At 45.6% G+C, this 14057-nt stretch overlaps 1 protein-coding gene across 3 annotated transcripts in view; it reads left to right on the plus strand.

Moving 5' to 3' along the window:
- The window catches only part of adamts3 (ADAM metallopeptidase with thrombospondin type 1 motif, 3), a 186580-nt gene extending 177277 nt beyond the window's left edge, over nucleotides 1-9303 (plus strand). For all 3 annotated transcript variants that reach the window (XM_031829519.1, XM_031829521.1, XM_031829520.1), the window contains 2 exons: nucleotides 1835-1952; nucleotides 6931-9303. In XM_031829519.1, coding sequence (XP_031685379.1) covers nucleotides 1835-1952; nucleotides 6931-7427 — 615 coding nt within the window. In that variant the 3' untranslated portion in view covers nucleotides 7428-9303. The remainder of the gene's footprint in view (nucleotides 1-1834; nucleotides 1953-6930) is intronic.
- Nucleotides 9304-14057: the final 4754 nt, after the last annotated feature.

A 14057-nucleotide genomic window follows, 5' to 3' on the forward strand; every position in this document is an offset into this window, starting at 1 on the left:
GGAACGAATTGCAAAAATCGCTGAAGTTGGACACTTCTTTTCTCCCTCACCAACTTCAAACATCTGCTATCTGAGCAGCTAACCGATCGCTGCAGCTGTACATAGTCTAGCGGTAAATAGCCCACCCAATTTTACCTACCTCATCCCCATACTGTTTTTTAAAATGTACTTTTCTGCTCTTTTTCACACCAGTATCTCTACCTGTACATGACCATCTGATCATTTATCACTCCAGTGTTAATCTGCAAAATTGTAATTATTCGCCTACCTCCTCATGCCTTTTGCACACAATGTATAGACTCTTTTTTTCCTATGGTGTTATTGACTTGTTAATTGTTTACTCCCTGTGTAGGGCCAGGAAATGAGAACACAATTGCCTGTCTCCTTCAGCCTGCCTATGAGCACTATGAAGTAATCTTTTAATTGCTCCGATTTATGAAGATTGATGTCATTTGTACATGAATGACTACTGTGCGAGCATTCGGGAGCTCCCTATAACAACCACTACATCCCTAACTATGGAGCTCCCTATAACAACCACTACATTCCTAACTATGGAGCTCCCTACAACAACCATGACATTCCTAACTATGGAGCTCCCTACAACAACCACTACATTCCTAACTATGGAGCTCTCTACAAAAACCACGACATCCCTAACTATGGAGCTCCCTAAAAAGCGCGGTATCGCCACTCCAAATGTTCTGCTAGTTGTTAGTGACAGGGTTTCCACTTCAATTTAGCCATTGAGGTATCAAGGGATACTTAGTTGTGACTAGGGTCTAGTCAGAGGTATGGAGGGATACTCCGTGAGGACTGGGGTCTAGTCAGAGGTATATGGAGGGATACTTAGTGATGACTGGGGTCTAGTCAGAGGTATGGAGGGATACTTAGTGATGACTGGGGTCTAGTCAGAGGTATGGAGGGATACTCCGTGAGGACTGGGGTCTAGTCAGAGGTATGGAGGGATACTTAGTGATGACTGGGGTCTAGTCAGAGGTATGGAGGGATACTTAGTGATGACTGGGGTCTAGTCAGAGGTATGGAGGCATACTTAGTGATGACTGGGGTCTAGTCAGAGGTATGGAGGGATACTTAGTGATGACTGGGGTCTAGTCAGAGGTATGGAGGGATACTTAGTGATGACTGGGGTCTAGTCAGAGGTATGGAGGGATACTTAGTGATGACTGGGGTCTAGTCAGAGGTATGGAGGGATACTTAGTGATGACTGGGGTCTAGTCAGAGGTATGGAGGGATACTTGGTTGTGACTGGGGTCTAGTCAGAGGTATGGAGGGATACTTAGTTGTGACTGGGGTCTAGTCAGAGGTATAGTGGGATACTTAGTGAGGACTGGGGTCTAGTCAGAGGTATGGAGGGATACTTAGTGAGGACTGGGGTCTAGTCAGAGGTATGGAGGGATACTTAGTGAGGACTGGGGTCTAGTCAGAGGTATGGAGGGATACTTAGTTATGACTGGGGTCTAGTCAGAGGTATTGAGGGATACTTGGTGAGGACTGGGGTCTAGTCAGAGGTATGGAGGGATACTTAGTGAGGACTGGGGCCTAGTCAGAGGTATGGAGGGATACTTAGTGAGGACTGGGGTCTAGTCAGAGGTATCGAGGGATACTTAGTTATGACTGGGGTCTAGTCAGAGGTATTGAGGGATACTTAGTGAGGACTGGGGCAGAGGTTTCGTATGTAGGGCCTGAGGCGTGATGTGTTGAGTGTTAGGTGTTTTGCTGTAGTTATTGTGTGACTGATAACTACAGTCAGTGTTGTGTCTGGATTGCAGTGTGACTGATAACTATGGCATTTATATGTGTTGTGTTTCAGTGCTCAGTGACATGTGGTGAGGGGGTGGAGAGGCGCTTAGTGACGTGTCGTATTGGAGATCAGTGTAATGGAGAGAGACCTGAGGCCCACAGACCCTGCAAACCAGGACCCTGTCACGGTGAGATACAACTCTAACCTTAACATTAACCCTGACTATCAATTACATTTTGTATTTGTTGGTGTGTTTAAATGTTTTATAATTATTGTAGCTATCACCAGCCTAGTCTTTAAACCTTTCCTTTTGAAGGACTGTTGTCTGGAACTATTCTAACTCTAACCAACCCCAGGGTTTGAATCCTAACCCCTTAGACCCCCATACCTAACCCTAACCACCCCCAAAGCCTGAATCCTAACCCTAACAACTCCTGAGACCCGAGTTCTAACCCTAACCCCTCTGGCCTCCATACCTAACCATAACCACCCCCAATGCCTGAAACAAAACCCAAACCCCCATAAATAACCCTAACCACTCCTGAAACCTGAGTCCTAACGCTAACCCCTCAGAGGGGGGGGGGATTGCTAAGCTGACATATGGAATTGTTTTAAGATGGTCATACTATGGATCATTTAGATATTTGGTTAAGAAAATATTTACAAAATAAAACTAAAGAAAAAATATATATAATATAATATATTTTTATTATGTAAGGAAATCAGTCAATTGAAATAAATAAATTAGGCCCTAATCTATGATTTTTACATGATTGGGCAGGGGCGCAGCCATAGGTGAGCCAGGAACAGCAAACCAGAATTAGTTTTTCCCCACAAAAAGCTTTATTACAGACACAAATACTCCTCGGTTTCATCAGCTGTTCAGGTGGCTGGTCTCTCAGGTGATCCCGCAGGTGAAGAAGACAGATGTGGAGTTCCTGGGCTGGCGTGGTTAAATGTGGTTGTGAGGCCGGATGTAACAAATTTGTGCAAAACATTTGTGAGAATTAAGCTTGTTATGCATATGGAACATTTCTGTGTCTGGTCTTTTATTTCAGCTCATTAATCATGGAACGAACACTTTACATGTTGCGTTTATATTTTTGTTCAGTAAAACTTAGATTGACGTGCCAGGGAGTTGAATAGCTAGGGAGGGATGTTGTTAGTTGAATATATAGGGAGAGAGGGAGTTGAATAACCAGGGCGGGAGGGAGTTGAATAACCAGGGCGGGAGGGAGTAGAATAACCAGGGCGGGAGGGAGTAGAATAACCAGGGCGGGAGGGAGTAGAATAACCAGGGCGGGAGGGAGTTGAATAACCAGGGAGGGAGGGAGTTGAATAACCAGGGAGGGAGGGAGTTGAATAACCAGGGAGGGAGGGAGCTGAATACCTAGGGAGGGAGGGAGCTGCATAACTAGGGAGGGAGAGAGGTACATGAACAATTGGGGAGGGAGTTGAATAACTACGGAGGGAGTTGAATACCTAGGGAGGGAGGGAGTTGTGGAACTAGGGAGGGAGGGAGCTGAATAACAAGAGTGAGAATTGAATAGCTAGGGAGGGAGCTGAATAGCTAGGGAGGCAGGGAGCTGAATAACTAGGGAGGCAGGGAGCTGAATAACTAGGGAGGCAGGGAGCTGAATAACTAGGGAGGCAGGGAGCTGAATAACGAGGGAGGGAGGGAGCTGAATAACGAGGGAGGGAGGGAGCTGAATAACGAGGGAGGGAGGGAGCTGAATAACGAGGGAGGGAGGGAGGGAGGGAGGGAGCTGAATAACGAGGGAGGGAGGGAGCTGAATAACTAGGGAGAGAATTGAATAGCTAGTGAGGGAGGGAGGGAGGGAGTTGAATAAGTGAGGGATAGAGCTGAATAACTGAGGGAGGGAGGGAGTTGAATAACTTGGGAGGGAGGGAGCTGAATAACTAGGGAGAGAATTGAATAGCTAGTGAGGGAGGGAGGGAGGGAGTTGAATAACTAGGGAGGGGCGGGAGTTGAATAACTAGGGAGGGAGGGAGTTGAATAACTAGGGAGGGAGGGAGTTGAATAACAAGGGAGGGAGGTAGCTGAATAACTAGTTTATGGAGTTGAAGAACTAGGGAGGGAGGGAGGGAGGGAGTTGAATAACGAGGGAGGGAGGGAGTTGAATAACGAGGGAGGGCGGGAGTTGAATAATGAGGGAGGGAGTTGAATAACTAGGGAGGGAGGGAGTTGAATAACTAGGGAGGGAGGGAGCTGAATAACTTGGGAGCGAGGGAGTTGAATAACAAGGGAGGGTGTTGAATAACTAGGGAGAAGGGAGTTGAATAACTAGTTTAGGGAGTTGAATAACTAGGGAGGGAGGGAGGGAGTTGAATAACTAGGGAGGGAGGGAGTTGAATAACTAGGGAGGGAGGGAGCTGAATAACTAGGGAGGGAGCTGAATAACTAGGGAGGGAGGGAGCTGAATAACTAGGGAGGGAGGGAGCTGAATAACTAGGGAGGGAGGGAGCTGAATACCTAGGGAGGGAGCTGAATACCTAGGGAGGCAGGGAGTTGCATAACTTGGGAGGGAGGGAGTTGCGTAACTAGGGAGGGAGAGAGGTACATGAACAATTGGGGAGGGTGGGAGTTGAATAACTACAGAGGGAGTTGAATACCTAGGGAGGGAGGGAGCTGAATAACTAGGGAGGGAGGGAGTTGAATAACTAGGGAGGGCGGGAGCTGAATAACTAGGGAGGGAGGGAGGTACATGAACAATTGGGGAGGGAGGGAGCTGAATACCTAGGGAGGGAGGGAGCTGAATACCTAGGGATGGAGGGAGCTGAATACCTAGGGAGGGAGGGAGCTGAATACCTAGGGATGGAGGGAGCTGAATACCTAGGGAGGGAGGGAGCTGAATACCTAGGGAGGGAGCTGAATACCTAGGGAGGGAGTTGCATAACTAGGGAGGGGGAGAGGTACATGAACAATTGGGGAGGGAGGGAGTTGAATAACTAGGGAGGGAGCTGAATAACTAGGGAGGGAGCTGAATACCTAGGGAGGGAGGGAGCTGAATACCTAGGGAGGGAGGAAGCTGAATACCTAGGGAGGGAGGAAGCTGAATACCTAGGGAGGGAGGAAGCTGAATACCTAGGGAGGGAGGGAGCTGAATACCTAGGGAGGGAGCTGAATAACTAGGGAGGGAGAGAGGTACATGAACAATTGGGGAGGGAGGGAGTTGAATAACTAGGGAGGGAGGGAGTTGATTTACTATGGAGGGAGCTGAATAACTAGGGAGGGAGCTGAATAACTTGGGAGGGAGGGAGTTGAATAACTAGGGAGGGAGGGAGTTGAATAACTAGGGAGGGAGGGAGTTGAATAACTAGGGAGGGAGGGGTTTGAATAACTGGGGAGGGAGGGAGTTGAATAACTTGGGAGGGAGGGAGTTGAATAACTTGGGAGGGAGGGAGTTGAATAACTTGGGAGGGAGGGAGTTGAATACCTAGGGAGGGAGGGAGCTGAATACCTAGGGAGGGAGGGAGCTGAATACCTAGGGAGGGAGGGAGCTGAATTCCTAGGGAGGGAGGGAGCTGAATACCTAGGGAGGGAGGGAGTTGAATAACTTGGGAGGGAGGGAGTTGAATAACTTGGGAGGGAGGGAGTTGAATAACTAGGGAGGGGGGGAGCTGAATATCTAGGGAGGGAGGGAGCTGAATAACTAGGGAGGGAGGGATCTGAATAACTAGAGAGGGAGGGAGTTGAATAACTAGAGAGGGAGGGATCTGAATAACTAGGGAGGGAGGGATCTGAATAACTAGGGAGGGAGGGATCTGAATAACTAGGGAGGGAGGGATCTGAATAACTAGGGAGGGAGGGATTTGAATAACTAGGGAGGGAGGCATCTGAATAACTAGGGAGGGAGGGAGTTGAATAACTAGGGAGGGAGGCAGCTGAATACCTAGGGAGGGAGGGAGCTGAATACCTAGGGAGGGAGCTGAATACCTAGGGAGGTAGCTGAATACCTAGCGAGGGAGTTGCATAACTAGGGAGGTAGCTGAATACCTAGCGAGGGAGTTGCATAACTAGGGAGGGAGAGAGGTACATGAACAATTGGGGAGGGAGGGAGTTGAATACCTAGGGAGGGAGGGAGCTGAATACCGAGGGAGGGAGGGAGGGAGCTGAATACCTAGGGAGGGAGGGAGCTGAATACCTAGGGAGGGAGGAAGCTGAATACCTAGGGAGGGAGGGAGCTGAATACCTAGGGAGGGAGGGAGCTGAATTCCTAGGGAGGGAGGGAGCTGAATACCTAGGGAGGGAGGGAGTTGAATAACTTGGGAGGGAGGGAGTTGAATAACTAGGGAGGGGGGGAGCTGAGTATTTAGGGAGGGGGGGAGCTGAATAACTAGGGAGGGAGGGAGCTGAATAACTAGAGAGGGAGGGAGTTGAATAACTAGAGAGGGAGGGAGCTGAATACCTAGGGAGGGAGGGAGGGAGTTGAATAACTAGGGAGGGGGGGAGCTGAATATTTAGGGAGGGAGGGAGCTGAATAACTAGGGAGGGAGGGATCTGAATAACTAGAGAGGGAGGGAGTTGAATAACTAGAGAGGGAGGGAGTTGAATAACTTGGGAGGGAGGGAGCTGAATAACTAGTTTAGGGAGTTGAAGAACTAGGGAGCGATCTTAATAACTAGGGAGGGAGCTGAATAACTAGGGAGGGAGGGAGTTGAATAACCTAGGGAGGGAGAGAGTTGAATAACTAGGGAGGGAGAGAGTTGAATAACTAGGGAGGGAGAGAGTTGAATAACTAGGGAGGGAGTTGAATAACTAGGGAAGGAGTTGAATAACTATGGAGGGAGTTGAATAACTAGGGAGGCAGGGAGGGAGTTGAATAACTATAACAGACATTAATTAGCCTATTTCCACAGCATTCAGCAGAGCGAGGCTGTAAATCCACTGCTTTATTCAGACTAAAGACCATGACAGATTGGGGGATTACACCAAACTGATGAGATTTTCACAAATATAGTATAAGGAGATATCCCCTAACCTTTAACTGCTTTTCACCGTGGTGGTTCACTGTGTACTGGACCAAGCAGATAATGACACGAAAGTACAGATGTGGGAATCTATGATAAAAGAGAATGTTTACCATGTCAAATCTTTTGAATATCCTCTGTTTTAAAGGCCTGATATTATGTTTGTGTTTCAGATGAGCCGTGTAACGGGGATAAGTCTATATTCTGTCAGATGGAGGTCCTGGTGAGATACTGCTCTATCCCGGGATACAATAAACTGTGTTGTGACTCGTGTAGCAGACGCAGAGGAACCCTGTCCCCGCTCCTAGTAGAAGCCGCCGAGATGGACCAGGAAGTACGCTTTGCCGCCGCCTCCCAGCTCCTGGAGACTCAGTCACTCAATGGGACGCGTGATTTGTCTCTTCGCTCCCTACTGACACCCCGTGGATCCTCAACGCTATGCCCCAGCATCAGAGACGCCCACAAGGTCCCACCCAGGAAAAGCTCCTTCCACCGCATGGTTCCATCCCCCAGTAGCCTCGCTGTCAGGAACCTATCCATCATGATGTCATCACTTACTGCCGGTGGCGCGGTTCAGTCAGATGCCACGGAGGGTCAAAGCTCGGACACGTTGAGGAAGAGCCGGTTGCTCAGGGAGACAAAGGTGGCTCTAACGGAGGCGGAGAGATGAAGTGGGATCGTTCCTCCTCTGGACTCCATGCAGATATCACTCCACCCTGCCTTTCTCACCTCACTACATCACCGGAGGGGGGAGGGAGGGAGAAGTGCTGGTTCACTTTCGTGTGAGAGACCCCCTAAGCAGCAGTGACAGGTTGTTTGAGTTGAAACCCACCATATACAGTATCATCAGAGCAGTTGGACTGAAGCCCCAGTCATGTTACAACGTTACTCTTAGGAAATTGTTCTAGTTGTTTAGAATTTCAATATCCAGCTATTTTTGTTTACTGGCGCTCTCTTATTTCTTCAACAAATCTAGATATTTCTAAAAGTCACTGTAAAAACTATATAATATACAGTACATATGTTAAACATTGTTAAAATGTCAGTATTATTATAACGAAGGCAAGATGACTCTGTCACAGGTTAAATCACCTTTTGGTTCCTAAACTACAGGCCCACAGACATACTAACATCTCCAGACCCATATCCAGATATTCCAGAACCATATGCAGATATTCCAGAACCATATGCAGATATTCCAGAACCATATGCAGATATTCCAGAACCATATGCAGATATTCCAGAACCATATGCAGATATTCCAGAACCATAATATGAAATGTCAGGTGGTGTATTATTTGTTCCCTACAGTACTCGGCTACAGGCTGTTGTAGCAGAATATGCATCAGGCTGTCAATACTCTGTTTAATGTCTTCATGAACACACAGGGACAACAGGCAGAGACAACAGACCATCAACACATCTGAGAGGGATATATAGTATCTCTAAAGCCCTTTAGAGAGGGAATCTATGGATTCTATACCACCAGGGGTTTTGTTAGTATTTAACACACACATTGTGTGAGCTCTCCATGCCAATGCTTTTGTGAAGATGGACTTACAAAATATCTTTATAGGGAGCATATGATAATAGATGTCTAGCTTTGTCAGAGAGGGAGAGAGAGAGAGCTATTTATTGTAAAATGATTTTGTCAACCACAATGCATCTGACTGCAATAGCGAACAAAGCGTTGACAATGTTTCAGTTGAGCTCAATGTGCAACCGATCATTCTTACTCCTGTGTTGTCGTTATAGGACCTAGTGTTGTCGTTTATAGTACTTGTAAATAGGATTTAGAAGGTCAATATTTATTAAGATAGTGGTCCTGCTCTTTTTCCTGTACAGCCTTCTGGTTGCCGAGGTGTTGTAGAAATAACCAAACAATATTATTAGTATAGGTTCTAATAATAACCAAACTAAACCCAACATCAAGACCAACCACCTCATTCCAGCTCAACGCTTTCACTTCAGATCATCATTAGTGGAATCAACCCGCTGTCCGTCAGTGGAATCAACCTGCTGTCCGTCAGTGGAATCAACCCGCTGTCCGTCAGGGGAATCAACCCGCTGTCCGTCAGTGGAATCAACCCGCTGTCCGTCAGTGGAATCAACCCGCTGTCCGTCAGTGGAATCAACCCGCTGTCCGTCAGTGGAATCAACCCGCTGTCCGTCAGGGGAATCAACCCGCTGTCCGTCAGGGGAATCAACCCGCTGTCCGCCAGTCAAACGTAGAGTGGGTAGATTAGACGATCTTGTGTTAGTAACCAACAAGACACTGAACACAGAGAACATAGAGGGTAGTAGGTGTCTCGAACTATGCTGAAACACAGTGCGTTTACAGTGCGAGTTTATTTTCCCCTGTCGTTTAAGGTTAATGTACTGTCTTTAAGACATTGCTGCTAATGTTATGCAAAGCTTTTAATGATTGAGGACACTAGCTAGTTTGTTAGGGTTGTACCATTTGCCCCTCCATATTTACCGTAGAGAGCATCATGGGGGTTCTAGTATGTCGTGGATGTCACATTCTAGATAAATGGTTGAACTAATTCCTGCCTCCTGTCTCATTACTGAATTCTTAGTAAGGTGTGGTTATGAAACCAACGAGACAAAAGATTGGCGACAAGTAAGTCTGAACCTACAGGAAGTATTCTGTCTGGAAACAGTTGGGTTTTTACAAGTTAAAGTGCAAAATGTTGATTTCCAGCTGGCATTTTTGCCCAAAAATACATAGATATTTTTGGGAATTACATTAAAACACCTCTCCTGTGAAGTAATGAAGTGCGACATATGCCTAGCTTCCTGAAACGGGTCACATACATGATATTTTTCCTTATTCAACAAAAGTGGGGCAATGCTTTCTAAATATAGTAACAATAAAATTATAAATGACTTACTGTGCGATTTCCCTTTGCTTATAACTGTCAAATAAATATGATCATACTTAGCGACTGGACAATATTGGCACTATTTCATATAACTGCTGATAGCGAATGTACTGCTAAACATCCACTGGGCAGTGCAGAGACACCAGTCAAATGTATGCAGACTCATTACAACTTCAACTGTAAGAACAAAGTGATTTCATCCATCTATGACCAACAGAAAGTAGTATTGTTTAAATTCTATCAAATAATTTAGGGCTCTGTTTAGTCTAAAACTGAAGCGTTACAGATTCCAGGATAGAAATGTAAAGGTACTTTCCAATTGAGCCGACATATACAGAGTTACCGTGAATGCAGTCTCCGCTAACGTGGGAATATTGCCTTTAAATTTCAATAACTCTGTAAAACTGAACTTCCGCTATGCGGATTGAATGGAGCCTTTAGATTTAGCGAAGTCATGTGCACAGAGAACATAGAGATATGTATAGGGTAGTAGTCTGTCTAACTATGCTGAAGCACACTGATCAGAGTTAGTGAGTTTAACACTAGAAACCATACAGTCAAGGATATGTTTAGCATTATTCTGAAGGACTACTGCGACACGTAGCATGTTTTCGTTTCCTTACAATACATTTGATTAGTAATAGAGTTACAGTAAATAAAACAGTCCCATAAGATTATTATTATAAGGTAAAAGAATGATATCAACCAGCAAGGCTTGCGGTCAAATTATTTGTTGCTGATATACAGTGGGGCAAAGAAGTATTTAGTCAGCCACCAATTGTGCAAGTTCTCCCACTTAAAAAGATGAGAGAGGCCTGTAATTTTCAACTATGACAGACAAAATGAGAAAAAAAATCCATATAATCACATTGTAGGATTTTTTATGAATTTATTTGCAAATTATCGTGGAAAATAAGTATTTGGTCAATAAAAGTTTATCTCAATACTTTGTTATATACCCTTTGTTGGCAATGACATAGGTCAAATGTTTTCTGTAAGTCTTCACAACGTTGTCACACACTGTTGCTGGTATTTTGGCCCATTCCTCCATGCAGATCTCCTCTAGAGCAGTGATGTTTTGGGGCTGTTGCTGGGCATCACGGACTTTCAACTCCCTCCAAAGATTTTCTATGGGATTGAGATCTGGAGACTGGCTAGGCCACTACAGGACCTTGAAATGCTTCTTACGAAGCCACTCCTTTGTTGCCCAGGCGTTGTGTTTGGGATCATTGTCATGCTGAAAAGACCCAGCCACATTTCATCTTCAATGCCCTTGCTGATGGAAGGAGGTTTTCACTCAAAATCTTCATTCATTCTTTCCTTTAAACGGATCAGTCGTCCTGTTCCCTTTGCAGAAAAACAGCCCCAAAGCATGATGTTTCCACCGCCATGCTTCACAGTAGGTATGGTGTTCTTTGGATGCAACTCAGCATTCTTTGTCCTCCAAATACGACGAGTTGAGTTTTTACCAAAAAGTTATATTTTGGTTTCATCTGACCATATGACATTCTCCCAATCTTCTTCTGGATCATCCAAATGCTCTCTAGCAAACTTCAGACGGGCCTGGACATGTACTGGCTTAAGCAGGGGGACACGTCTGGCACTGCAGGATTTGAGTCCCTGGCGGCGTAGTGTGTTTCTGATGGTAGGCTTTGTTACTTTGGTCCCAGCTCTCTGCAGGTCATTCACTAGGTCCCCCCGTGTGGTTCTGGGATTTTTGCTCACCGTTCTTGTGATCATTTTGACCCCACGGGGTGAGATCTTGCGTGGAGCCCCAGATCGAGGGAGATTATCAGTGGTCTTGTATGTCTTCCATTTCCTAATAATTGCTCCCACAGTTAATTTCCTCAAACCAAGCTGCTTACCTATTGCAGATTCAGTCTTCCCAGCCTGGTACAGGTCTACAATTTTGTTTCTGGTGTCCTTTGACAGCTCTTTGGTCTTGGCCATAGTGGAGTTTGACTGTTTGAGCTTGTGGACTGGTGTCTTTTAAACTGATAACAAGTTCAAACAGGTGCCATTAATACAGGTAACGAGTGGAGGACAGACGAGCCTCTTAAAGAAGAAGGTACAGGTCTGTGAGAGCCAGAAATCTTGCTTGTTTGTAGGTGACCAAATACTTATTTTCCACCATAATTTGCAAATAAATTCATAAAAAAATCCTACAATGTGATATTCTGGCTTTTATTTTCTCATTTTGTCTGTCATAGTTGAAGTGTACCTATAATGAAAATGGCAGGCCTCTCATCTTTTTAAGTGGGAGAACTTGCACAATTGGTGGCTGACTAAATACTTTTTTGCCCCACTGGAGGCATAACACAAACTCGTCATTACACTATTGTTTTTCTTAAATCAACCTCCTCACTTTCCTAATCATTCAGTTAGTAAGGTGCACAATTATTGCCCATTCATCAATTGGTTATTCATTAGCAGAGACCGACGCAATAGCACCTGGCTGGGTATCAACGTCCTACAGCACATTGTCTGGGCGGATTAAGTTAGGAATAGGTGTAAAATAAAAGGTTCTAAATACATTTTTGTTTGATTTCAAAATTCTGACAAATGAGCAGTATGAAATAGAAACATTTACAGAAAGTAATGGAAGGAGCAGGACAGCTTTTTTGTTGCAGATTTTGTATTTATTTACAAAATCAAATGTCAGTGGTCGTTGGCACGTAGGCGGTTCTAGTGTAAAGACATTGCTACTAATGTTATGCAAAGCTTTTATTGATTGAGGACGCTAAGCTAGTGTTTTATGTATTAGGGTTGTACTAATCCGTACTTATCGTAGTTGTACAGAGAGCATCATGGGGGATCTAATGAATGGTTGAACTAATTACTTTGTCTCCGGTCTCGTCATTATTAGGGTTTCCACCATCAGTAAGGGTTAGCGTCACTTCTATCAGTAAGGGTTAGGGTCACTTCCATCAGTAAGGGTTAACTCCATCAGTAAGGGTTACCTCCATCAGTAAGGGTTAGGGTCACTTCCATCAGTAAGGGTTAGGGTTACCACCATCAGTAAGGGTTAGGGTTATCTCCATCAGTAAGGGTTAGGGTCATTTCTATCAGTAAGGGTTAGGGTCACTTCCATCAGTAAGGGTTAGGGTCACTACCACCAGTAAGGGTTAGGGTCACTACCATCAGTAAGGATTAGGGTCACTTCCATCAGTAAGGGTTAGGGTTAGCTCCATCAGTAAGGGTTAGGGTCACTTCCATCAGTAAGGGTTAGGGTCACTTCCTTCAGTAAGGGTTAGCTCCATCAGTAAGGGTTAGGGTCACTTCCATCAGTAAGGGTTAGGGTCACTTCCATCAGTAAGGGTTAGGGTCACTTCCTTCAGTAAGGGTTAGCTCCATCAGTAAGGGTTAGGGTCACTTCCATCAGTAAGGGTTAGGGTTACTACCATCAGTAAGGGTTAGGGTCACCTCCATCAGTAAGGGTTAGGCTCACTTCCATCAGCAAGGGTTACCTCCATCAGTAAGGGTTAGGGTCACTTCCATCAGTAAGGGTTAGCTCCATAAGGGTTAGGGTCACTACCATCAGTAAAGGTTAGGGTCACCTCCATCAGAAAGGGTTAGGGTCACTTACATCAGTAAGGGTTAGCTCCATCGGTAAGGGTCACCTCCATCAGTAAGGGTTAGGGTCACTTCCATCAGTAAGGGTTAGGGTCACTTCCATCAGTAAGGGTTAGGGTTACCATCATCAGTAAGGGTTAGGGTCACTTCCATCATTAAGGGTTAGGGTCACTTCCATCAGTAAGGGTTAGGGTCACTACCATCAGTAAGGGTTAGGGTCACCTCCATCAGTAAGGGTTAGGGTAATTTCCATCAGTAAGGGTTAGGGTCACTTCCATCAGTAAGGGTTAGGGTCACTTCCATCACTAAGGGTTAGGGTCACTTCCATCAGTAAGGGTTAGGGTCACTTCCATCACTAAGGGTTAGGGTCACTTCCATCAGTAAGGGTTAGGGTCACTTCCATCAGTAAGGGTTAGGGTCACTTCCATCAGTAAGGGTTAGGGTTACCTCCATCAGTAAGGGTTAGGGCCACTTCCATCAGTAAGGGTTAGGGTCACTACCATCAGTAAGGGTTAGGGTCACTACCATCAGTAAGGGTTAGGGTCACTACCATCAGTAAGGGTTAGGGTCACTTCCATCAGTAAGGGTTAGGGTCACTTCCTTCAGTAAGGGTTAGGGTCACTTCCTTCAGTAAGGGTTAGCTCCATCAGTAAGGGTTAGGGTCACTTCCATCAGTAAGGGTTAGGGTCACTTCCATCAGTAAGGGTTAGGGTCACTTCCTTCAGTAAGGGTTAGCTCCATCAGTAAGGGTTAGGGTCACTTCCATCAGTAAGGGTTAGGGTTACTACCATCAGTAAGGGTTAGGGTCACCTCCATCAGTAAGGGTTAGGCTCACTTCCATC

The sequence above is a fragment of the Oncorhynchus kisutch genome, linkage group LG8 (genome assembly GCF_002021735.2).
Source record: "Oncorhynchus kisutch isolate 150728-3 linkage group LG8, Okis_V2, whole genome shotgun sequence".
Classification (NCBI taxonomy): domain Eukaryota; kingdom Metazoa; phylum Chordata; class Actinopteri; order Salmoniformes; family Salmonidae; genus Oncorhynchus; species Oncorhynchus kisutch.